This window comes from Pezoporus occidentalis, unplaced genomic scaffold, assembly GCF_034315485.1.
Source record: "Pezoporus occidentalis ecotype Australia unplaced genomic scaffold, CSIRO_AGI_Poc_V1 ctg366, whole genome shotgun sequence".
Taxonomy (NCBI): Eukaryota; Metazoa; Chordata; class Aves; order Psittaciformes; family Psittacidae; genus Pezoporus; species Pezoporus occidentalis.
The window spans coordinates 91,958-115,663 of NW_026915658.1; the positions used below are offsets into that span (position 1 = coordinate 91,958).

Genomic DNA, 23,706 nt, shown 5'->3' on the forward strand with positions numbered 1-23,706 from the left:
GTCCACGGCGGCCCCGACGGCGGGAGGGCGCGCGTCCGCTTGCCCTATTGGCGACACCGCTGTCGCGACAGAGCCCGGCAACCCCGCGGTGAGCGGCGGAGCGCAGCCCCCCACCCCATCTCCCCCCTTTCGGGGGGACCCGTCGGTATCGCACCGGGAGAGGGGAAAAGGGGGGGGGGGGGGGGTCCCACCTCGATGGGGCCCCCGCCGCGCTCCCGGCTCAGGCGCGCTCCCGGGGGAGGCGGGGGGCGGCGGCGCGCACGGGCGCGGGCACGGGCGGGGGCTGCGCGCTCTGCCCCGCGCACGGTCGCGCCCCGCTCGGCTCCATTCCCGTCCCCTCCCCGCCGCCGGGATCGTTATCCCGGTGAGTGCCCGTCGATGGACGGGGCGGGCGCAGGGATGCGGGGTCGAGAACCGACGGCCGGGATGCTCCGTGCGGGGGGAGACGCGGGTGTGCGCCCCGTCCGTGAGCGGAGAGCCCGGCACCGGCAGCGCAGGGACCCGTCGGGTCGCCGTGTCCCGAGCGGACGGGACGGGATGGAAAGCGGGGGGGTGCTGGGCAACAGCGCCGCCGGAGCCCCCGGTGCTGCCCCCGGTGCTGGCTCCGGGGATGCCGGGGGTAAGATCGGTCTCTACCCCAGCGGGACCGGGGGGAGCGGAGCGTGCGGCCGCCGCCGCCGCCGTGATTTCGTTGCCGTTCGTTAAGCGGAGCTCTGGGACGGGGGAAAACGAGCGGGAGGCACCGGGTAGCCCCGACCCGAGGCGGGGTCGGGCAGTCCCGCTCCTTAACGCTCCTCTCCGCCCGCAGCCCCAACGCTGGCCGCCGGGATGAAGACGGAAGAGGCTCCGTCCTGCCTGCAGCAGGCGACGCCGGTCCTGGGCTTCGGTGAGTACCGGACGCACCGGGAGCGGGTCCCACGCACCGGGGAGCACTCGCGGCCGCCTGCTCCATCCCCATCCCCATCCTCATCCTCATCCTCCCGGGCCGCTCCGGGGGTCTCGGCTTGTCCCTAAGTTCCAGCGGGACCCGCAGGCCCTGCTTGCGCTTCCCGTTCTTCCCCCGCCCGAACGATCCCATCGGTATTCCCGGCTCCTCTGCCGCGTTCCTTCCCCGCTGTCGGCATTATCGGGGTGAGCAGCGGGGAGGGAGCACCCCCTCGCCCAGCCTGGCTTGGTGGGTTGGTGATGCTGAGGCAGCCAAAGGCACTGCAAGGTGTTGGCGCGCTGCAAAATGGCATCTTGGCACCCCAAAGCATCCCTGGCCACGGACACAGCACAAGGGGACAGAGCCTGGGGGGGGACAGGGACACCAGGAGCATCCATCCCTTGTCTGTCCCAGCCTCCTGGATAAGCCCCTTCAGAGCCTCAGGGTATCCCGGTCCTTGGTTGATTTTAGGGAGTATCCCACGCAGGGCCCTGGACCATGGGGTGCTGCCGATCCAAATTGGGAATTCCAGGCAGGAAATCTGCCCGTTGGGTATTCACAAGCCTGGGGAGGGCCTGGATGCAGGGGGTTAAGTTTGGATAACACCGGGGTGAGGCACCGGAGCTGCCTCCCGCATCCCCCTGAGCTGCTTCCCGCATCCCCTTTCCACCCCTTCCTTGTTGTCCCTTTTCCCTTCCTCGGGGAGCCATGACATGGAAGGTGGGAATGCTCCTCGTTAACACCCCTGTGGGTCCAAACTGTTGCATTTTCAGGAGCCCGGTGTCTTTAAGGCAGAACCTCCTTTACTTTCAGTTTTGCTCCTTCTCCCGCTCTGCCTTGGGGGACGGGAGGGATTCAGGCACTTTTCCTGGGGTTTTCTGCATCCCTTTTCCACCTCGGAGCTCGGGATCGCTCCCAATGTGTTGCAGCATCACCGTGCTGGTGGCCTTGTGCTGAGGGACTCACGTGTGGCTTATTGCAGGGCTCTAACCCCCTGCTTGGGCCCTGCATCCCGAGCCAGCATCCTGCTGCTTCCCATCACCCCGACTCCTTGGCATCCTCCTGCCTGCTCAGGGACAGACATCCCCAGGCTGAAGTTCTGGGTCTCTCCCTTTGAGGCTGATCCCACATTCCCAGAGCTCCAGCCTGGTTTTCTATTGGATTATTCCCTGTTTTCCCCCTTAAATCAACCAGGAATTGGGGATTTGTAGTCCCAGATGCCTCCAACCCACTGGAGCCTGTGGGTCACACGCAGCCCATGGGCTGGAAGTCAAGAAGGGTGACAACGTTTGATGGCAGGAGCTAAAAACAGAAGGAAAAGTGACAAATGGAGCCTCAATGTGTGATAAATATCCATGGAGAAGCCCTGTGCGTGCCCATAGCCCCTGGCATGCGGTTCCTTGTTGCCTTGGCCATGCAAGCTGCTGCTCCGGCATCACCAGCTATTCCCTTTCCTTCTTCTGGGATTAAATCCTCATTCCCATTCCTGATGCGCTGGCTCCCAATGTGCAGGAGGGGGTCTGGTCCCCTTCCAGCTGCTGTTGTCACCCAGGACCCAGCACTTGCTGTGCTTGGTGCAGCATCACCCAGCACAGGGATGCAGGCAATGCCCAATGCAGGACCCAAAGCTGCCTTTACACCAAACACCCCTTTTGGGGGGGGGCATAGAATGGTCCTCACAAAGTCCCTTCTTGTGTTGGTGCAACCACAGCAGCCTCCTCAAGGCATTTGTGGGCTTTCAAATGACCTCAGGGCATGGGGGAAGCTAAAACTGGGTGTTTGGGAACTTCCTGCTCATGGCTCCTGCATCCTGGGGTCCTGCTGGCTCTGTGCTCCACTCATCCAGGGGGAAAAGCAGCTGCTTCCTCAGTGAAGGAGCACGGTCCTAAGAGCAGAAGCATCACCCATGGGATGCCATCATGGCCCCAACCCTTCCAGGGGGCTTGGGAAGGTGCCACCCTGGGATGGAGAAGCTCACAGGGGGGATAAAGGCACGGAGAAGCCGTAGAGGACAAGGAGAAGGAGGCTGTGGCCATTGGAGAGGCTGAAGCTGCCTGGCTCGGCTGCAGGGAGAGCGTTTATTGCTCACTCCTTCACCTTCGAGTTCTGCCGAAGCCTTTGAAGAGCAGCCACAGATTTACGTGTTGATAACGGCGAGGAGGAGCAGCAGCAAATCCCAAAGCTCTGGAGGCGTTTGAAGCCGCTCTCAGCACCAAATCTGGGGTGAAAACTCCCTTCTCAGGGCATCGCTTCGCCTCCTGGCACGGGAGAACTCCCTTCTCGCGGCGTCTTTTCTCCTCCAAGCACAGGAATCATAGGATCATGGAACGGGTTGGGTTGGAAAGGAGATGAAGATGATCCGGTTCCAACCCCCTGCCGTGGGCAGGGACACCTCACCCTTAGACCATGGCACCCAAGGCTTTGTCTTGAGCACTGCCAGGGATGGAGCACCCATCACTTCTCCCATTCAACCCATGCCAGTGCCTCAGCACCCTCCCAGGGCAGAACTTCCTTATCTCCAAGTTGAACTTCCCTGTTTCAGTCTGAACCCATCACCCCTTGGCCTGTCCCTCATGCAGGTCCCTCTCCAGCATCCCTGTGTCCCCTTTAGCTACTGAGAGCTGCCCTGAGGTCTCCTTGCAGCTTCTCTTCTCCAGCCCCAACGCTCCCCACCTGGCTCCACGGGGGAGCTGCTCCAACAGCCCCGCATCCCTGTTCCGTGGAGGAGCATCCCCTTCTCACTGCATCCTTTTCACTCCGGTTCCAGGTCCCGACTCCAAGATGCGGGAGGTGTGCGCGGGATGCGAGACCCCCATCTCCGACCGCTTCCTGCTCCGTGTCAACGAGCGCTCGTGGCACGAGGCCTGTGTGAAATGCGCCGTGTGCCTGCAGCCCCTGGCCGGGACCTGCTACAGCCGCAACCGGCAGCTCTACTGCAAGCACGACTACGAGAAGTAAGTGGTTCCCGGTGGCATCCCCTCTTCCTGCCCATCCCGGCTCTGTTCGGACCATGTTGGGATTGGGTTGGGGGGTGAGGAAAGCCTTTGTGGTGTTGGTGGCACAGAGGTTGGTGAGATGCTCGTGGTCTCCATAGGGATGCTTTGGGATGGGAAGTGAGCAGCTTTGATTTAATGTTGTGATGTGGATGGAGAGGAGTAAGTGATTCCCAGTGTTCTCCCCTCTTCCTGCCCATCCCGGCTCTGCTTCGGACCATGTTGGGATTGGGTTGGGGGATGAGGAAAGGCGTCATGGTGTTGGTGGCACCGAGGTTGGTGAGATGCTCGTGGTCTCCATAGGGATGCTTTGGGATGGGAAGTGAGCAGCTTTGATTTAATGTTGTGATGTGGATGGAGAGGAGTAAGTGATTCCCGGTGTTCTCCCCTCTTCCTGCCCATCCTGGCTCTGTTCGGACCATGTTGGGATGGGGTTGGGGGGTGAGGAAAGGCTTTGTGGTGTTGGTGGCACAGAGGTTGGTGAGATGCTCGTGGTCTCCATAGGGATGCTTTGGGATGGGAAGTGAGCAGCTTTGATTTAATGTTGTGATGTGGATGGAGAGGAGTAAGTGATTCCCGGTGGCATCCCCTCTTCCTGCCCATCCCGGCTCTGCTTGGACCATGTTGGGATGGGGTTGGGGGATGAGGAAAGCCTTTGTGGTGTTGGTGGCACAGAGGTTGGTGAGATGCTTGTGGTCTCCATAGGGATGCTTTGGGATGGGAAGTGAGCAGCTTTGATTTAATGCTGTGATGTGGATGGAGAGGAGTAAGTGGTTCCCGGTGGCATCCCCTCTTCCTGCCCATCCCGGCTCTGCTTGGACCATGTTGGGATTGGGTTGGGGGATGAGGAAAGCCTTTGTGGTGTTGGTGACACGGAGGTTGGTGAGATGCTCGTGGTCTCCATAGGGATGCTTTGGGATGGGAAGTGAGCAGCTTTGATTTAACGCGGTGATGTGGATGGAGAGGAAGAAGGGATGAGCTCTTGGTTGTTGTGACCTCAAAGCCCGTTGTGGCCTCCTGTGTGTGGCACTTGCTGGTCAGAGCTGGGGCAGGACACACAACGCAGGCATCCAGGGATGCTGCTGGGAAGAGGCTCCATCAATCCCCTGGTGTTTGGCAGCATCCTTTAAAGCCTTGACGGCCCAATCTTATCTTCCCTGTGCTTCACAAAGGAGAGCGCAGCCTCCTCCCTTGGGCTGGACAAGGGCTGGGAATGGTGCAACTGGCTCGAGTAACCAGATAAGAACATGTTTGCTGTAAGGAGCACGGTCTCCTCCTCCGGGTGCCGGTCCTGAGGCCGGTGACAGCATTCCCACGTGGAAAGCCTCCAACACTGCTCTTTGCCATTGGTTTTGGGGGCAGGATAACAGTGTGACCACGCTGGTTTTCCTGCCTCCGGTCCACTCCAATGCTCCAAACCACCCCTGAAAAGCTCCAGCTCCTCAGGCGCTTCCAAAGGCGTCTCCACTCAGCACCTTTGTGCTTCCAGCATGGGAATTTCCTCCTGTTTGGGTCTCTTATCCCCCAACTCCCCCCCAGCCTGTTGCATCTTGGCCTTGACTTGCCAAAGCTCATGGATTTGGCCGGCGATGAATCCCAGGCTGTAGGATCCAGCATCGCCCTGGGCTTCGTGGTGACCTGGAGGGGAGACCCATCTGGCACCGAGCCCTGCTCATGTGAAGCTGCTCCAGGAGAGGGAAATGCTTTAACGGGGAGATAAGGCAGCAGCAGCTGCAGCTGGACGTGGGCTGTGGAGCTCCGGATGGAAGGCTCAGCATCAAGATGGATGTTGCTCCGTCCTTACCCCATCCACCCACAGCCTGGAGGCTTGCGGGAGCCTCTTCCCCTCCTAGCTGGGGCCCAGGCACCTGCCCTGTAAACCCAGCACGTGGAAAGGCAAAGGATGAGGGATGCAGGGGGGGGATGAAGGGGAACCCCCCCCCTCAAAGGGACGATAGCGCCGGGTGCTGTGCTTTGAAGTGTGCTCGTGGCCTGCCAGGGCTGGGGGAGCTGCCGGGGGATCGGAGCCGTTGGAAGCCTTCCCCTCTCCTCCGCAGGCCTCCCCTGGCCCATGTGGAGATGATTTGCTCCGAGGGACTCGGGCTTGAACTCGGCTCGAACTCGCCTTGAAGCTTCCCCATCGCCGCTGAGCACGGAGCGAGGCCTCCAAGCGCCCTCGGTGGGAGGGTTGAGGATGGGGGGGGGACACCAGACCATGGAATCAGGGAATGGGATGGGTTGGAAAGGAGCTGGAGGTCACCCGGTTCCAGCCCCCTGCCACGGGCAGGGATGCCTCACCTTAAACCGTGGCCCCCAAGGCTCTGTTTGAACCCTGCTAGGGATGGAGCACCCATCACTTCTCCATTCAACCCATGCCAGTGTCCCAGCACCCTCCCAGGGCAGAACTTCCTTATCTCCGAGCTGAACTTCCCTGTTTCAGTCTGACCCCATCACCCCTTGTCTGATCCCTACAGTCCCTGATGGTCCCTCTCCAGCATCCTTGTAGCCCCTTTCAGATACTGGAAGTGCAGTCACCGGCTCTGCCCGCATCCCTTTTAGGGTCCTCTTGGAGCTGGTCCCATCCTTGCTGGCTGAGATGGGCAGGACCTTATGGTGCACGTGAAGTCACAAGGATATTCCTACCCATGATGTTGACAGCCCATGAAAGGGTGGCCAAGGCTTGGGAAGATGCCTTTGGAAACCCATCCCAAACACCCTCATCCATCCCTGTGCACCAAGCACGGATGCTCAGAGATGGGAAAGCTGGGCTCTGAGGCAGCATCGTTTGGTACCCTGGAAGCACATCCAGCATCGTCCTGTTGGGACCATTCTGCCCCATCCTCTGGGCTGTGGGGGACAGGGAAAGCCCAGAAGGGAGGTGAACACTGTGATGTGAATGGAATGGCTTGGAAAACGGGGAATGCGAGCTGGCTTTTTGCATTAGGTGGAGGAAGGAGCTTGAAGAAGTAGGTTCGGGCGATGGCTGGGATGCAGAGGGAGGCCAAAGGCACCCCAAAGCCTTTTGTGCACCCAGAGAAGTAGCCAAGGAGCAGCTGAAGAGGCAGAGAGTGAAGCATTGACCCTCCCTGAGCCGCATCCAGCCCCTTGGCAGCTCTTCTGAGCGAGCTGGTTAATGTTTAAAGCCATGTGGGAGGGCTCCTGTCGGAGCAAAGGTAGGAGAAGGGCAGGACAAACCCCACTGCATTCCAGGGGCAGGAGTCAGGCCCTAAAAGCGATGGAATTCACGTTGGAAGCAGAAGGATTTGTTGGGTTTGTTTCTCCTTCCCCTTTGTGGCACCTGGGATGGTTGGTGAGAGGATCATCAGAGCACTTCCTAAGCTTGAGGACAGGGAAAACAGAGCTTGGGACGTGTTGATAACCAAAAAACAGGGATTCAAGGACAAAACAGTGCCTAAAAGTGGCTGATTGCAAGGGCTGATGATGGCTGCTGCTTGTAAAAGGGGGCTTCTGGTGGCTCGTCCATAGAATGCTTGGGGTTGGAGAGGACCTTAGGATCATCCCGTTCCAACCCCAAGCTTTGCTTTACCAAAGGCCTGTGCCAAGCATCCCAGGCAGCAGGCAGGGCTCCATGCTTGGCCATGGGCAGCAATGGGGTCGTCCTCCCCCCCATGTCTCTGTCTTCTCCTGCCCTCGCTCCCCACCAGGCTGGAGGCTGTAATAGGAGCGAGCAGATAAATGAGGCAATGAAGCACATGGAGGGGATGGATGGATGGATGGATGGATGGATGGATGGATGGATGGATGGATGGATGGAGCCCCTGTGCCCGGGAACAGCCCCTGCAGGTACCCCCACGAGCAGCACAGCAGGAGATGAGGGGATGCAGGAGGTGCACCCTGCATCTCCCACTTCCTTTGGGTTGGGTGATGGGGCTGAGCTTGGGCACCCTTTGACAGCACCCATGCAGTGCTCCTCCCACCAGCATCCCCAGGCTTCATCAACCCACCCCATCCCAGAATCTCCTGCCTTTCCCCCCCCCCCCCCATCCCAAAGATTCCCTCCTTCCTCGTTGGGTGGGTGGCTGAGCCCCGGCTCCCACAGGGAGCGGAGCCCATCTGGTGATGAATGACATTCATTACACAGAGCTGAGCTTCTCCCAGCCCAGGTCCTGCTGTTCCCTCGCCTTGCTTTGCTCCCAGGGCCCAGGAAATGAAGCACGAACTCCATAACCACCGGGCAAGATGCAGATGGGCCTCGAGTGGGATTAAGGGAGCAGCCACCACGTGCTCTCTGCCTCCCTGCAGCCAGTTCCATGCACGGGGGAGGCAGATCTTTGGGCCTGGGTGATGAAATGCCCTTTACTTGGATGGATCCTTGCTCTTTTTGGCTGCTTTCCCTTCCAAGCTCCATGTCCCAGGGCTTTGAGTCTCTCCCGGTCCTCTGGTCATCAACTTACACCCTACTCCCAGGCAGAGCTGCCTTTAACCATCTCCTTGGGTGCTGGGGCTATGGTCTAAGATCAGCTCTTCCTGCAGGAATCATAGGATCATGGGATGGATTGGGTTAGAAAGGACCTTAACATCACCCAGTTCCAAGCCCCTGCCATGGGCTAGACCGTGTCACCCAGGGAAAAGGAATAAATGAACCCCAAAAGGTTTGGATAGCAAAGTGAACAGCAGTGATTCAAGGTATCACCCCCTCCCAAGCAGAGGACACTGGTGCAGCTGGTTTGGACCCTTGGCACTTGTAATGAAAGATGTTTCTTATCCCTTTCAGGTGTCTTTATGGGCACACAAAGCTTGTCCAAAGCTTCTTGTGGCCCCTTTAGGCACTGGAGCTGCCCTAAGGTCTCCCCTTAAGGAGCCTTCTCTTCTCTGGGGGTTGATGCTCTTCTCATCCCAGCACCTCCACTCCCTTCCCCATGCCTGGAACGCCTGCAGCACTGGGGTCTGGATGTTTCCTGCGCTCACTGCGCGCTGCAGCTCACATCCCCTTTCCTAAGGCAGCATCCCGGGAAGGGCTCTGCCATCATCGAAGAGCATCGTAGAAGCGATTAGCTTGGAAAAGAGCTTTAAGGTGCCCGAGCGCACCCATTCCCCAGCACTAACCCGTGGCGCTGAGAGCATCACCTGCACGCTTTGCCTCGGGGGGTCGGGAAGGGTCCAAAGGATGCTCCGTGCTCCCGCTCCCGGCCGCAGCATCTCCCTCCTCCCGGCTCAGGGACCACCAGAGGGCAGCCGTGAAGGCGACGGTGCCCGGAGCCAGCTCCTCCGAGCAGTGCCAGGGGCTGCGGCGCTGGGAAGCGGGGCTGGTCCCAACCAGCACCCGCATCCCCAAAGCCCGCATTAGAGCATGGCAAGGGGAGCCCAGGCCCCGCTCCTCCCTTTTACACCCAGGATCCACCTGGATGCATGGAAAGCCCGTGCATCCATGGCAAAGGTTTAAGGCAAAGTGACGTAGAGCGGCGCATCCGTCCCGGTGTTGTCACATCCCTTATTGCCGACTTGCCTAACACCGACACCAGGCGCTAAAGGAGCAGCTGGAATGTTGGATGAGTGCTGGTGGTGCCACCAAGCACCTTGAGAACGGGATCCTCCTTTAATGCCTTGCCTGGGATGGGTTAAGCTGCTCCTAGGATGTTCCCCCACCTTGGGCTTCCCAATCCTCTCTTTCCCTTTCTCCATCCCCAGCCCTGCTGCCTTGCTAACACGCTGCTGGAGCACGGCCCTTCTTCCCTAGCTGGTGCACAGACTGAATGACAGCCAGATCCATAATCTGCTCCCAGCTTTCATTTCCCACTCCCCTTAATGCAATTAAGCCTAAATGAGGTTAATTACAGCTTATCCCAACGATGGTGGTGGCCGCTTCACACACCTCTGGCTGCTCACACAGGGGGTTCCCGTGACTGGGGTCTTGCTGCTATGGTGATATTGGAGCTGGTCAGCTTTGCATGGGGAAGCAGCATCCCAAATCCCTTTCCTCATTCCTGGATATTGACGGTGCCAGGAGAAAGGTGAAGCTGGGAAGGAGCTTGGCCTGTGGAAAAAAGGGAGCTTAAAGAGCAATCTGCTTTTAAACTGGTTGCATTCATCCCAAGCAGCAGCAGAATCCATTCGTGTCCGACGTGCTTGCTGGACCAGGAGTTTGCTGCAGTTTGTGACCTGGTCCCTTTGACTTCCCTTTTCTCCTCTGCTTTTCCTTCTTCTTACCCCTTTTAACCCCTCTTCTCTTCATTCCTACCCCATCCATCACCACTGGGCTGGTTTGGACATGGAGATCTCTGTTACGGCAGCCGGGTCCTCGTGTCGAAGAGGCGGGCTCCTACCAAAGGGCAGTTCAATCTCTTTTCGTCTGGATGATGCTCAAGGGGTGTCTGCCTCAAGAGCATCCATGCAGAGGGACTGGGAAGGGGACTGCAGCAGAGCTGGAGCAGATCACTCCTTAAGGGACCTTCACCTTCGGTTCTTGCTCTGAGGGTCGCTGTTAGCTCCTTTCCCCTCCTCAATCCTTAACTCAGGTTTATTGGTAGGAGAGCTTGAATCCTTCCCAAAGCAAGTCCTGCTTTAAAGGACTAGAAAGGGAGACTCCTTCCCACCCCATTCCCAGCCTTGCAGGGAGGCAGCTCTGTGAGCTCCAACCTGGATAGGGACCACAGCACTGAGGTGCTCCAGGGTTATTCCAATAACCCACAGGGCAAGGATGGGAATCACAGTTCTGAACTAAAAGGGCCGACCCCCAGGCCTGGGCTGTAGAGCTTGGGAACCCTTTGGAGCTTGGGAACCCTTTGGAGCTCTGAACCCTTTGGAGCTCTGAACCCTTTAGAGCTCAGGAACCCTTTGGAGCTCAGGAACCCTTTGGAGCTCTGAACCCTTTGGAGCTCAGGAACCCTTTGGAGCTCTGAACCCCTTTGGAGATTGGGACCCTTTGGAGCTTGGGAACCCCTTGGAGCTTGGGAACCCTTTGGAGCTTGGGAACCCTGTGGAACTCGGGAAACCTTTGGAGCTCGGGAACCCTTTGGAGCTCAGGAACCCTTTGGAGCTCAGGAACCCTTTGGAGCTCTGAACCCTTTGGAGATTGGGACCCTTTGGAGCTCAGGAACCCTTTGGAAATTGGGACCCTTTTGGGACCCTTTGGAGCTTTGGGAACCCTTTGGAGCTTTGGGAACCCTTTGGAGCTCGGGAACCCTTTGGAGCTCAGGAACCCTTTGGAGTTCAGGAACCCTTTGGAGCTCAGGAACCCTTTGGAGCTCAGGACCCCTTTGGAGCTCAGGAACCCTTTGGAGTTCAGGAACCCTTTGGAGCTCAGGAACCCTTTGGAGCTCGGGAACCCTTTGGAGTTCAGGAACCCTTTGCAGCTCTGAACCCTTTGGAGATTGGGACCCTTTGGAGCTCAGGAACCCTTTGGAGCTTGGGAACCCTGTGGAACTCGGGAAACCTTTGGAGCTCGAGAACAGTTTGGAGCTCAGGAACCCTTTGGAGCTCTGAACCCTTTGGAGATTGGGACCCTTTGGAGCTCAGGAACCCTTTGGAGATTGGGAACCCTTTGGAGCTCTGAACCCTTTGGAGATTGGGACCCTTTGGAGCTCAGGAACCCTTTGGAAATTGGGACCCTTTGGAGCTCGGGAACCCTTTGGAGCTTTGGGAACCCTTTGGAGCTTGGGAACCCATTGGAGCTCTGAACCCTTTGGAGCTCAGGAACCCTTTGGAGCTTGGGAACCCTTTGGAGCTTGGGAACCCTTTGGAGCTCAGGAACCCTTTGGAGCTCAGGAACCCTTTGGAGCTTGGGAACCCTTTGGAGCTTGGGAACCCTTTGGAGCTCTGAACCCTTTGGAGCTCAGGAACCCTTTGGAGCTCAGGAACCCACTTTGGAGCTCTGAACCCTTTGGAGCTCTGAACACTTTGGAGTTCTGAACCCTTTGGAGCTCAGGAACCCTTTGGAGCTCAGGAACCCTTTGGAGCTCAGGAACCCTTTGGAGTTCAGGAACCCTTTGGAGCTCAGGAACCCTTTGGAGCTCTGAACCCTTTGGAGCTCTGAACCCTTTGGAGCTTTGGAGTTCAGGAACCCTTTGCAGCTCTGAACCCTTTGGAGCTCTGAACCCTTTGGAGATTGGGACCCTTTGGAGCTCAGGAACCCTTTGGAGCTTGGGAACCCTGTGGAACTCGGGAAACCTTTGGAGCTCGGGAACAGTTTGGAGCTCAGGAACCCTTTGGAGCTCAGGAACCCTTTGGAGCTCTGAACCCTTTGGAGATTGGGACCCTTTGGTGCTCAGGAACCCTTTGGAGCTTGGGAACCCTTTGGAGCTTGGGAACCCTTTGGATCTCTGAACCCCTTTGGAGCTCTGAACCCCTTTGGAGCTCTGAACCCTTTGGAGCTCTGAACCCTTTGGAGCTCTGAACCCCTTTGGAGCTCAGGAACCCTTTGGAGCTCTGAACCCTTTGGAGCTCTGAACCCTTTGGAGCTCTGAACCCCTTCCTCCCTTTGCAGTGCATTTTGCCGGGCTCCGTGCTGCGATGGACTGGAGCTCACTGTCACTGGTGATGGGAGGCAGCAGCCCTGTGCCCCGTCACTGCTGCGTGCTCCTGTGTCGTCCCCTGTGCCCCCGCACAGCTTCTTCCCCCATTCAAAGAGAGGGAAGAGGGAGCGAGCAGAGAGTTTAATTTAAACCCATCTCCCAAGCTTGCTCTTTCCTCAATCAATATTGCTTTTTACATCATATCTAATCTCTTCCCCCCCCCCCCCCAGAAGTAAAACTTAATGAAATAATTCTAATGAATGTTTAATGATATTCTTTTGTCATTATTAAAGCCGCAATAAAAGCGTCTGCGGCCCCAGCGCCTCCCTCCCCCTCATCCCCATCCCTACCCCAGCATCCCTGCTGCCCTGCCGGCTCTTCCCCCCCCCCCCGCCTCGTCGCGCTGTGACAACGGCAGCTTTCAGACCCGCAAACAGGAAATGAGAAAGGGAGAAACAGGATATTGAGCTTTGGATGCTATCTGGAGCCGCAATATCACCCCCAGCAACTCGGCGAAGGAGCCCTTCTCCTGCCAGGCATACTAATGGAGATGGGCAGGCTTCCCCGCAGGCAGGCAGGATGGGATCGCTAGGGCTGGGGAGCACCCAGGCTCCAAGCTGCAGGCCTGGGGAGAGGGTTTGGGTTGTGCTGTGCAGGGTGGCGAAGGGGAAGGAAGAGGAGGGAGGAAGGAGCTGGTGGCTCCCTTCCTAGGGGATGCGTTGGACCAGAAGCTCTCTCCCCTGCTCTAGGAGCAGGCTTTGCTCTGTTGTCCCTGCCAGCTGCAGCACAGCCTTGGAGCTGGAGGAGCTTTAAGCTCCCTTCCAACCCATCCCATTCCATGACCCCACAAGAGCTTTGGAACGGCAGCGGGGACTGTGCACGGGCTGCAGAGCAATCGAAGCGGCACCGGCACCCTAAAGAGCACCGACCCAGAGCTACAGCCCAGCCCCAGTCCCACCTTCCAGCACCCTCCCAGGGCAGCACTTCCTTATCTCCAACCTGAACTTCCCCTGTTTCAGTCTGAACCCATCACCCCTTGGCCTGTCGCTGATGAAGGTCCCTCTCCAGCATCCCTGTAGCCCCTTTGGACACTGAGAGCTGCCCTGAGGTCTCCATGCAGCTTCTCTTCTCCAGCCCCAATGTTCTCAGCCTGGCTCCATACAGGAGCTCCTCCAGCTCATCCCCAGGGCCTCCTCTGGCCTTGCTCCAACAGCTCCATGTCCTTACATTGAGGACACCAGAGCCGGATGCAGCCCGAGAGCAAAGGAACAGCATCACCTCCATCACCTCCTTTGGATGCAGCCCGAGAGCAAAGGGGCAGCACCACCTCCATGTCCCCCTTTGGATGCAACCTAAGAGCAAAGGGGCAGCATCACCTCCATCACCTCCTTTGGACGCAGCCCAAGAGCAAAGGGGCAGCATCACCTCCATCACCTCCTTTGGATGCAGCCCAAGAGCAAAGGGGCAGCATCACCTCCATCACCTCCTTTGGATGCAGCCCAAGAGCAAAGGGGCAGCATCACCTCCATCACCTCCTTTGGATGCAACCTAAGAGCAGAGGGGCAGCATCACCTCCATCACCTCCTTTGGATGCAACCTAAGAGCAGAGGGGCAGCATCACCTCCATCACCTCCTTTGGATGCAGCCCGAGAGCAAAGGGGCAGCATCACCTCCATCACCTCCTTTGGATGCAACCTAAGAGCAAAGGGGCAGCATCACCTCCATCACCTCCTTTGGATGCAGCCCGAGAGCAAAGGAGCAGCATCACCTCCATCACCTCCTTTGGACGCAGCCCAAGAACGAAGGGGCAGCATCACCTCCATCACCTCCTTTGGATGCAGCCCAGCCCAAGGGGCCGAGCCCTGCAGGTGTGGTATGGATGGGGCTGGAGGAAGATGCTTTCCAAAGCCCAGAACCCCCTTTTCCCAGCAGGAACACCAGCCCTCCATCACCCATCACCCAACAGCCACCTCCACCGCAGCGCAATCACTGCCTGGCACTTACATAGGGAAAAGCAAGGTGGGGGGGAAGCCAAGCCCCACTTTTTGTTCACATTCAGCAGCGATAGGAGAGGGGCCTGGTGGATGCTGGGAGATTTTAATAAAGAAGACAGGGCTGTGAAATGCAATAAAGGAGTTCATCAGATTATGTGCTGATGGCTCCGTGCCACCGCGCTGGCAGCAATATCCTCACAAGGAGGGGGTTAACCCCTTGAGGGACCCGATTGAATCTGACAGCGGCGCTTCACTCCTGCCCCTTGCATATTTATGAAGCTCCCTGGCTTTGGGAGCCTCTTTGGTGTGTGGGGGGGTGTGATTGTGGGGCTGCCCTGGTCCCCGTTTCCATCGATTTGGGGGTGTTTTCAGCATCAGGTTTGGGGCTGATGCGAACAGAGCAAGGCTGGGAGTGCTGCACCAAGCAGGACCACACGTGGGGGAGATGCAGGGGTTTGGGTTCCTTTGGAGATGCTGCTCGTGCTGGTGGATGCTGAGCTCTTTGCTGCCTGCTCCATCCCCAAACCCAACTTCTCTCCTAGTGCACACTGGGGGAGGTCTGGGGGCATTTGAGTCGTGGGCATTGTGGCAAGAGGCACAGGAGTGTACCACCACCGTTATAAGGCTCCTTCCTGGCCTTAAATCCACCCATGTAGAGCCACAAAGAGCAGTGGAGGGGATGGAGGATAAAGGCAACCGGTGCTCCCAAATTGCTCCTTCTCCCTCTGAGCCAGAAATGAAGCAGAAGGAAATACACCCCCCCCCCCCTTTCCTTAATCCCCTGGTGCCATTCCATAGGGCTCAGCTGGGGTGTCCATGGCTGTCGGGGGGGAATGAAGGACCGGATCGTGCTGCTCCTGCCTCCTCGTGCCCCTTGGGTATCCCCATCCCACCCCGAGCCCCCCAGCCCCGAAGGTGGCCGGGGGCTTTGCGGGTTGCACCTCGCTCTTTGAGGCCCCCACAATGGACTCTGCAGCTCAGTGTTAAGTAAACAGCCCTTCCTTAAGCCTGCCCCGCTTCATTTTGACTAAACCCTAACCAAATAAGCTGGCTCCACGAAGCCCAGGCTTCCTTCATTATTCCTTGCTTCATTAACACCTCTTAATCCCACCCCCCCCCCCATTACCCTTCCCAGGCCTGGGGCAGTGTCTTCTCTGTGCAAGAGGGGCTCTCAACTGCTGCTCAGCGCATCCCATCCCCATCTGGAGAGCTGGGATGTGGCTTCTCCTCCAGAGCCATGGGCAGGGAGAGCCGGGACAGGGATGCTCGGTGAGGATGAAGGGAGAATCAAGCACCTGGGGTGTTTTACCAGGGCTAAAGGAAGTCCAGGAGATGCTCGAGACGATGCAGGAAGGTCTCAGAGCTCCTCGTCCATGCGTGAAAGCCGGATGGATGCAGGCGGTGGCTTTGCTGCCATTCCTCTTCCTGCTGCTCCCCGCTTCCAGGGGGAAGGAATCACATCAGGGTGCTCCAAACCTGCTTTGTTAGGGAAGGAGAAGCAGCTTGTTTAAGGGTACAAAGAACACAGGGTATATACACAGAATACAGAACAGGTAACTCCATGCTGTCTCCAAGGATGTGCAGGCTGCTCTGCTGCCCACAGCATCACTTCTCCTGCCTTCGGTGTCCATGGGGGTGAGGCTCTTCTCTGGGAGCAAGGAGAGACCTCCCTTGTGTCCCTGCTGGTCTTCAATGCACTCAGAATCATGGAATCATGGAATGGGATGGGTTGAAGAGGAGCTGAAGATCATCCAGTTCCAACCCCCTGCCATGGGCAGGGACACCTCACCCTAGGCCATGGCACCCAAGGCTCTGCCTTGGACGTTGCCATTGATGGAGCATCCACAGCATCCTTGGGCAACCCATCCCAGTGTCCCAGCACCCTCACAGGGAAGAGCTTCCCTTTATCTCCAAGCTGAACTTCCCTGTTTCAGTCTGAACCCGTCACCCCTTGGTCCTATCCCTTTGCTGGCCCCCAGCACCCTTTTCATCCCCCCGTGTCGCCGCTGCTCCTCAACGCACTTGGGAACCTCTCCTCGAGCAGCAGCTCCACACATCCCATAGCCACATCCACAGCTCCCAAAGCTCCTCGGGAGCCCCCGCCAGCGAGGGAGAGATGCGCTTGGTTCCTATGGCAACGCAAACAATATTACCTTGGCTTAACCGGATTCCGGCAATATTAAAACCAGGCTCTTTAGGAATTCCTGGTGTTGGAAGGGGCTGAGAATTTTAATTTCGTGTAATGCGAGCTGACACCGTGGTTATGAGCTGCTTTGCTGGGTGCTTGCTTCAATTAGCACAAAGCGGAGGGGATTTGCTTTCGGGGCTTAGCTGGGAGATGCAGGCTGCGGGTCCCGCGATGCCCGGAGCTCTATTGAGTTAGCGGCGCTTCCCTCCCTTGGGAGGTGCCAAAGCCGGGAATTTCCATGGAATTCTGGGCCCGTGACAGCGCCTATAGGGAGCGAACCCCAACTGCCTCATCCCCGGGAGGCAGCTCGGTGCCTGGCGGGTGAAGGGGAATCCGTGCCCAGCTCCAGCATCCCTTCCCATGCATCCTTGTCTGCCGCTATGGAGTCCCAGGTTGGAAAGGAGCTTAAGATCACCCAGCTCCATCCCCCTGCCACAGGCAGGGACACCCCCCACTAGGCCCAATGACTTCCATATTCCCAATGGGCTCAGCCTGGCTCCGTACGGGAGCTGCTCCAGTGCCTGCTCATCCTCATGGCCGGCTCCAACAGCTCAATGGAAGCCCATCACGCTCACAGCTCTCCTCTCCCTGCCTTGGCTAAGCAAGATTCCGGATGTTTTCCCCAAGGAATTGGGGATAGCAGAGGCTGGAAATGTGAAAGGAGGCAGGGAATGCTCCAGTATCCATAGGGATCAAAGGAAAGGAAACACAAGCGTGGAACAAGACAGGGACTTTTCCATCAGTGTCTCCCTAACTTATCCAGTTCCTTCCTTGGAGAAGGGTCAGGGTGTTGAAGGAATGCTTCTGTTTGTCAGGTCTATGGGTGCCTCTGGATGTGGGGCTCCGGGGTGGAACTACCGTGGGTGTAACATGGGAGTCATCCGGCCTCTGAGAGCTATGGGAAGAGCAGATGGGAGCTTGGGGCTGGCTTGTCTCAAAGCCAAAGCAGGTTTGTGTCACCAGATTCAGCATCCACTGAAGGGTGGGAGCCTTCCTTGGGGTACTTCTCCCATCTGGGATGCAAGGAAAAGCCGGGGTTCACTTCCCAATGGGCTGCGTGAGGGATGAGGAGCAGGAACCTGGTAAGAGGAATGGGTTGAGTGCCCACAGGTGGCATCACAACCATAGGAGGCTCGCTAGAAGAGGAAGACAAGACCAAGTCTGCTTGCTGGGCATGGAATAAAGCAAGATCCCAACTGGAAGTAAGGCCTGGAGGAGCGACTTAGCCTCTGGAACCTCTTCCCATTGAGACTCCTTCACTTGGGGCCCGGCCCTGGCCTTTGCTGCACATCCATCCCCATCAACCAGGCTTGAGGGGGGAATCCCTGCGCCTGATCCTCGGGGTTGCAATGAGTTCCATCCCATCAGCTTCCATGCGGGATCGAAGGCTGGGCACGTGCCTCGTGCTCCTGCTGACCCCAGCTACCTGTGATCATGCACTGGCTCTGTTGCTGGGTCCTTTTTATCCCTAGCCCTCCTTCGCTTCTGCACTGGAGGGATGCTGGTGTTAAGAAAGGGACAGGTTCGGACTCAGCCCAGTTTCTGCTCCCAGTTCACTCCTTCCTAAGAGAGATGTAGTTAAAAGGCTGCTCCTTGCTCCCATCTCAACCCAAATTCCATGCTTTTATTCCAAGCGTGCCTTCCGGACAGACAAAGAGGGGAAAGAGGGACCGGGGCGGGAGGAACACGCACGCCAAGCAGCCTCAACACAAAGGGGGCAGAAATCCCACCCCATCCCACGTGGAACGTCCCAGGCCCTCCGGCCACTGCCCACCCCAAAGCCACGGTGGTCTGTGGAAGGGCTGAGCCCGGCCCTGTAAAGCCTCTTCATCCTCCTCCATGGAGTTTGCCAGGAGGATTAACCCAGGCTTGTTGGCAATCCCAGTTTATGAGTTCCCTGCTGGTGGGGAAGCTCCTGTGTGTTTAAACAACAGCCTAATTAATCCCTGTTTTATTACTTTCTCTTGTCAAGTGGCTCAAGAGAAGCTGTCAGCACCTCTCCCGCTTGTTTAGAGCCCCGATTGCTTCATCACCACCATCTGCTCGGCACACGGATGCTCAGCGCCCGCTTTGCCGTGGGGCACAAGCAGCATCCCCGATGCGTGAGGCTCCCCGCATCAGGCCCCGTGGATGGGTCTTCCATAGGGAGAACTTCCATGGGAAGGGCAGCAAACAGCCCTGCAGAGGAAGACGGCACCTTGAGCTCTGTCCTGGCGTGTTGCTCCCTGCTACGACGGAGGCTCGGGAAGCCCCAAAAGACATTTGGGGTCATGGAATCATGGTGTGGGTTGGGTTTAAGGGACCTTAAAGCTCAACCCTCTGCCATAGGCAGGGCCAGCTTCCCCTAGAGCAGGTTCTCCAGCGTGATGGGTTGATTTGGGATGTGCCAACGCGGCCCCAAACCTCCACTTAAGCAACCCCGTTGGCTTCCTGAGCCCCCAACCCGGGTCCGACCCTGCCTTCTAAAGCCTTTAACCCCCAGGACTCCCCCGCAGGCTCTTCCAGACCAAGTGCAGCAGCTGCTTGAAGGCGATCGCCCCCTCCGAGCTCATCATGAGGGTGCTGGAGAACGTCTACCACGTGCACTGCTTCTACTGCTGCGAGTGCGAGCGGCGCCTGCAGCGCGGCGACGAGTTCGTGCTCAAGGAAGGGCAGCTCCTGTGCCGCAGCGACTACGAGAAGGAGAAGGAGATGCTGAGCGCCATCAGCCCTGCGCCCACCGAGTCCGGTGAGGGATGAGGGGCAGCCTTGGAAAGGGCAGGTCCTGCTCGGTTATGGGGCTGGGTGTGAAGGGAGGTGATGGAGATCAGTGGAGGCTGTAGCATCTTCTCCCCATGGCAACAGAGGGGTACCAGGCTGCTGAGGTCCCCTTGTGCGATGCAAAGACCACTGGATGGGCTGATCTGAGATGTTAGAGGAAGGGTGATGAGGGGCAGCCTTGTAAAGGGCAGGTCCTGCTCGGTTATGGGGCTGGGTGTGAAGGGAGGTGATGGAGATCAGTGGAGGCTGTAGCATCTTCTCCCCATGGCAACAGAGGGGTACCAGGCTGCTGAGGTCCCCTTGTGCGATGCAAAGACCATTGGATGGGCTGATCTGAGGCGTTACAGGAGGGGTGATGAGGAGGAGCCTTGTAAAGGGCAGGTCCTGCTCAGTTATGGGGCTGGGCACGAAGGGAGGTGATGGAGATCAGTGGAGGCTGTAGCATCTTCTCCCCTTAGCGATAGTGGGGTACCAGGCTGCTGAGGTCCCCTTGTGCGATGCAAAGACACCAACCACCCCATTGGATGGGCTGACCTGAGACGTTACAGGAGGGGGAGATGCGGGGCTGTCTCTGAGGTGACCCCATCCCAATCCCCACTTGCCTTGCAGTGAAGAGCGAGGACGAAGACGGCGGCCACTCGCACGGCAAAGGCAGCGAGGAGAGCAAGGACCACAAGCGCTCCAAGCGCCCGCGCACCATCCTCACCACGCAGCAGCGCCGAGCCTTCAAGGCCTCCTTCGAGGTTTCCTCGAAGCCCTGCAGAAAGGTAGAAGGAGCCCGGGGGAGCCTTTGGAGGCCTGGAGGCTCTGAAATGCAGCTTCAGGTCTGATGCAGCTCTCTGGGGTTTGGGGACAGGTACGAGAGACCCTGGCAGCCGAGACGGGCTTGACCGTGCGCGTGGTGCAGGTCTGGTTCCAGAACCAAAGAGCCAAGGTGAGCGAGGGCTTCCCATGCCACGGGGTCCCAACCGTGCTTGTTCAGTCGAAAGGGAGCAAGGAGCAGCTTAGGGACAGAAGGGGAGGTGAGAGGAACAGAGGGAGCAAAGCGTGGTCCGACCTCGCCTCACAACACGGACCCAGGAGCAGCAACAGCTTGAAGTGAAATACAAACCCCTGCTAGTTACAGACCGTAGGATCACAAAGTGGCTTGGGAGGGACCTTAAAGCTCATCCAGTTCCAACCCCCTGCCATGGGTAGGGACATCTTCCACTGGAGCAGCTCGCTCCACCCTGGCCTTGAGCACTACCGGGGATGGAGCATCCCAACCTTCTCCATTCGACCCATCCCAGTGTCCCATCATGGGGGAGGGCTCGCCTCCATCTCCCCTCTGGCACGTTAAAGCCATTCCCCCTTGTCCCATCCCTCCATCCCTTACCCAAAGGCCCTCTCCAGGTTCCCTGTAGCCCCTTTAGGCCCTGCAGAGCCTGCACTCGGAGGGGCTGAACAGGGTTAGAGCACGGCAGGGCTGGGTCCACGGGGAAGGCAAGCAGCCGCTGTCGCTGCGGTGCCAAGCACAGCTCCCTCCCTCAGTCAGGCCCTCAGACCCGGGCTCCCCATCCCCATCCCCATCCCCATCCCCATCCGCATCCCTATCCCCATCCCCATCCCCATCCCCATCCCCATCCCCATGCCCGTCCCCATCCCCATCCGCATCCCCATCCCCATCCCCATCCCCATGCCCGTCCCCATCCCCATCCCCATGCCCGTCCCCATCCCCATCCCCATCCGCATCCCTATCCCCATCCCCATCCGCATCCCTATCCCCATCCCCATCCCCATCCCCATCCGCATCCCCATCCCCATCCCCATCCGCATCCCTATCCCGCATCCCCATCCCCATCCCCATCCGCATCCCCATCCCCATCCCCATGCCCATCCGCATCCCCATCCCCATCGCCATCCCCATCCCCATCCCCATCCCCATCCCCATCGCCATCCCCATCCCCATCCCCATGCCCGTCCCCATCCGCATCCCCATCCCCATCCCCATCCGCATCCCCATGCCCATCCGCATCCCCATCCCCATCCCCCCCATCCCCATCCCCATCCCCATCCCCATCCCCATCCCCATCCCCATCCCCATCCCCATCCCCATCCCCATCCCCATCCGCATCCCCATCCCCTTGCAGATGAAGAAGATTGCCCGCAGGCAGCAGCAGCAGCAGCAGCAGCAGCAGCAGGAGCAGGAGCAGTTGGGCAACCCTCGCCTGGGCGCCGGCAGAGGCACCGGTCGCAATAGCAGGCAGAGCAACGACGACAGCGAAGGTGAGGAGCTCGGGGGGCTGCAGGCTGGGATGGAAGGGCTTGACCTGGGTGCATGGGAGAGGGGATGCCCGAGGAGATGAGCAAAGTCACGCAGGGCGTACCACAATCGGTACCTACAAGCTGGAGCAAGGAGTCGTGGCGCAGCACCTGCCTCCCGGTTGTCATGGAATCAACCAGGTTGGAAACGAGCTTCCAGCTCATCCAATCCAACTTTCATCCCGGCTCTCCCGAGGCCACCACTAACCCACGGCACTTCCAACGTTCCAATGCCTCTTCCAAGGCCTGACCACCCTCTGGGGAAGGAATCGTTCCTCATCTCCATCTCAACCTCCCTTGGTGCAGCTTTGTTCCCTCTTGTCCTACCACTTCAGAGAAGACAATGGGGTTTTTCCTGTTGCATGCTGCTCAGGGAAGTGGTGAACGCTCCATCCCTGGCAGAGCTCTTGGGCGCCGTGGTCCATCCCTGCCCACGAGGTCCTTTCCGCCCCAAACCCTTCCATGGTTCTATGAACACACGGAGCTCAGCGCTGCGTGGTGCTGCTGCCGTGACTGGCCCGGGGCCCTGAGCACCCTTGGTTTCAACCCATCCCACTGCTCGTGTCTTTAGACAGCGCCAGCGTTCCCGGCTTGGATGGGCTCCTGGTTCCCTACCCCAGGATCCCCCAGCAGCAGCTCCTGCCCCTGGACCAGAACGGCTACAGCACAGACCTGTACAGACAAGGGCTCACCCCTCCCCAGCTGCCAGGAGACCACCTGCACCCCTACGGTAGGAGCCTGCCCAGGAGCTCCCTGCACCCGAGCTGCACGTCCGAGCCCAAGCGGTGCCAAGCAGCCAGGGCTTGGCCTTCGTGCTGAGCCCTTCCCAGCAGCTTGGGCTCCTGCCGTGTTCACCCCCGTTCCCCTTTTCCTTCCTCTTCCAGACTCGGAAGGGGTCTTTCACGACATGGACAGCGACAGCATCAGCCACCTGGGGGACTGCCTGCTCGCCACGCCTGAAGCCAACCTCCTCCAAGCCCGCGTGGGCAACCCCATCGACCGCCTCTACTCCATGCAGAGCTCCTACTTCACATCCTGACCGTGGAGAAGCCGCCAGCCCTTCGCTGAGGATCCCCAGTGGATGCTGCTCCCTCGTCAGAGCGAGCCTGGGGGAGAAGAACCAAGGCTGAGACCTTCGGAGACCTTCCTTGAACGGAAGAGGCAACTCCATCCCGTCCAAGCACGAACTCGCGGGGTCCTCGCAGAGCCTCAAGGACTTTGGAGCGCCCCTCTCCCCTTTTCTAGCCACGAGTAGACCCATGCTATGATGTTGTTTAGCTGTACCTTTAGCAGTGTGTCCAGTGTTGAAGCTTTTGAGCATCGTGTCCTGCGAGCAAAGCCTGGCCACCGCTCCCCAGAGCCGCCCCTAGAAGCAGGAGGAGCCGCCAGGCCCCTTCATTGAAGCCTTGGTTGCAGCTTGCCACGCTCCTTTGCCTCGGTTCCCAACGCAGACGCGGGCTGGGACTTGCAACAGGGAAATCCAAGGGGCTGGGGCATGGCTAAGGGATGCTCCTGCTGCTCCCCGGGGTTCTCCGTGTGCCCCAACGCTGCCCACGCGGCGACGCGCGTCCATCACCCATCCCCGTGCCACGGGGCAGGCGAGTCACAAGAAGTGCTGCTTTGTACCCACTAAGAGGGCAAGAAAGAGCGAGCTCAGAATGGAAGTCTCTGTTGTCACCCAGGGCAAGCTCTGTTGTCACCCAGGGGAACCTCTTCATTCTCCTGCCCAGGCTGGCCTTTCATTCTTTCCATGGGTGAAGGAGAGCTGGCATTCAAGGCCGGGTTTTCCCAGGAGCCTAAGAGCACGCCAGCAGAAGGAATGCCCGCCTGCCCTCCTCTGTGTGAGCTGAACACAGGACTCCCAAAGGGAACGGTGACTCCTTCCCAACCTGGCATCTCCAGAGCTGGAGCGCGGTGATGCAGCCCCGGAGCTGCTGGCTCTCTACGTGGGGCACACCCGAGCCTCCCCACGCTGGTTTTGAAGGTGTGTAGCCTCTCCAACGCGAAAGCAATGCCCCATTCTTGCTGTCTGCAGGCGCAGAGGCCCAAGCAGAGCCCTGAGCAGCACCCCACG

General features: G+C 58.7%; 1 protein-coding gene across 1 annotated transcript; it reads left to right on the plus strand.

The window, feature by feature from the left end:
- The first annotated feature begins 253 nt into the window (after positions 1 to 253).
- Positions 254 to 22,781, plus strand: LOC134170025 (LIM homeobox transcription factor 1-alpha-like). Its single transcript, XM_062631068.1, has 9 exons — positions 254 to 364; positions 809 to 886; positions 3,693 to 3,879; positions 19,067 to 19,299; positions 19,941 to 20,098; positions 20,188 to 20,265; positions 21,461 to 21,596; positions 22,204 to 22,362; positions 22,517 to 22,781. The coding sequence occupies exons 2-9, from the start codon at positions 829 to 831 to the stop codon at positions 22,669 to 22,671; spliced, it is 1,164 nt and encodes a 387-aa protein (XP_062487052.1). The 5' UTR covers positions 254 to 364; positions 809 to 828; the 3' UTR covers positions 22,672 to 22,781.
- Positions 22,782 to 23,706: the final 925 nt, after the last annotated feature.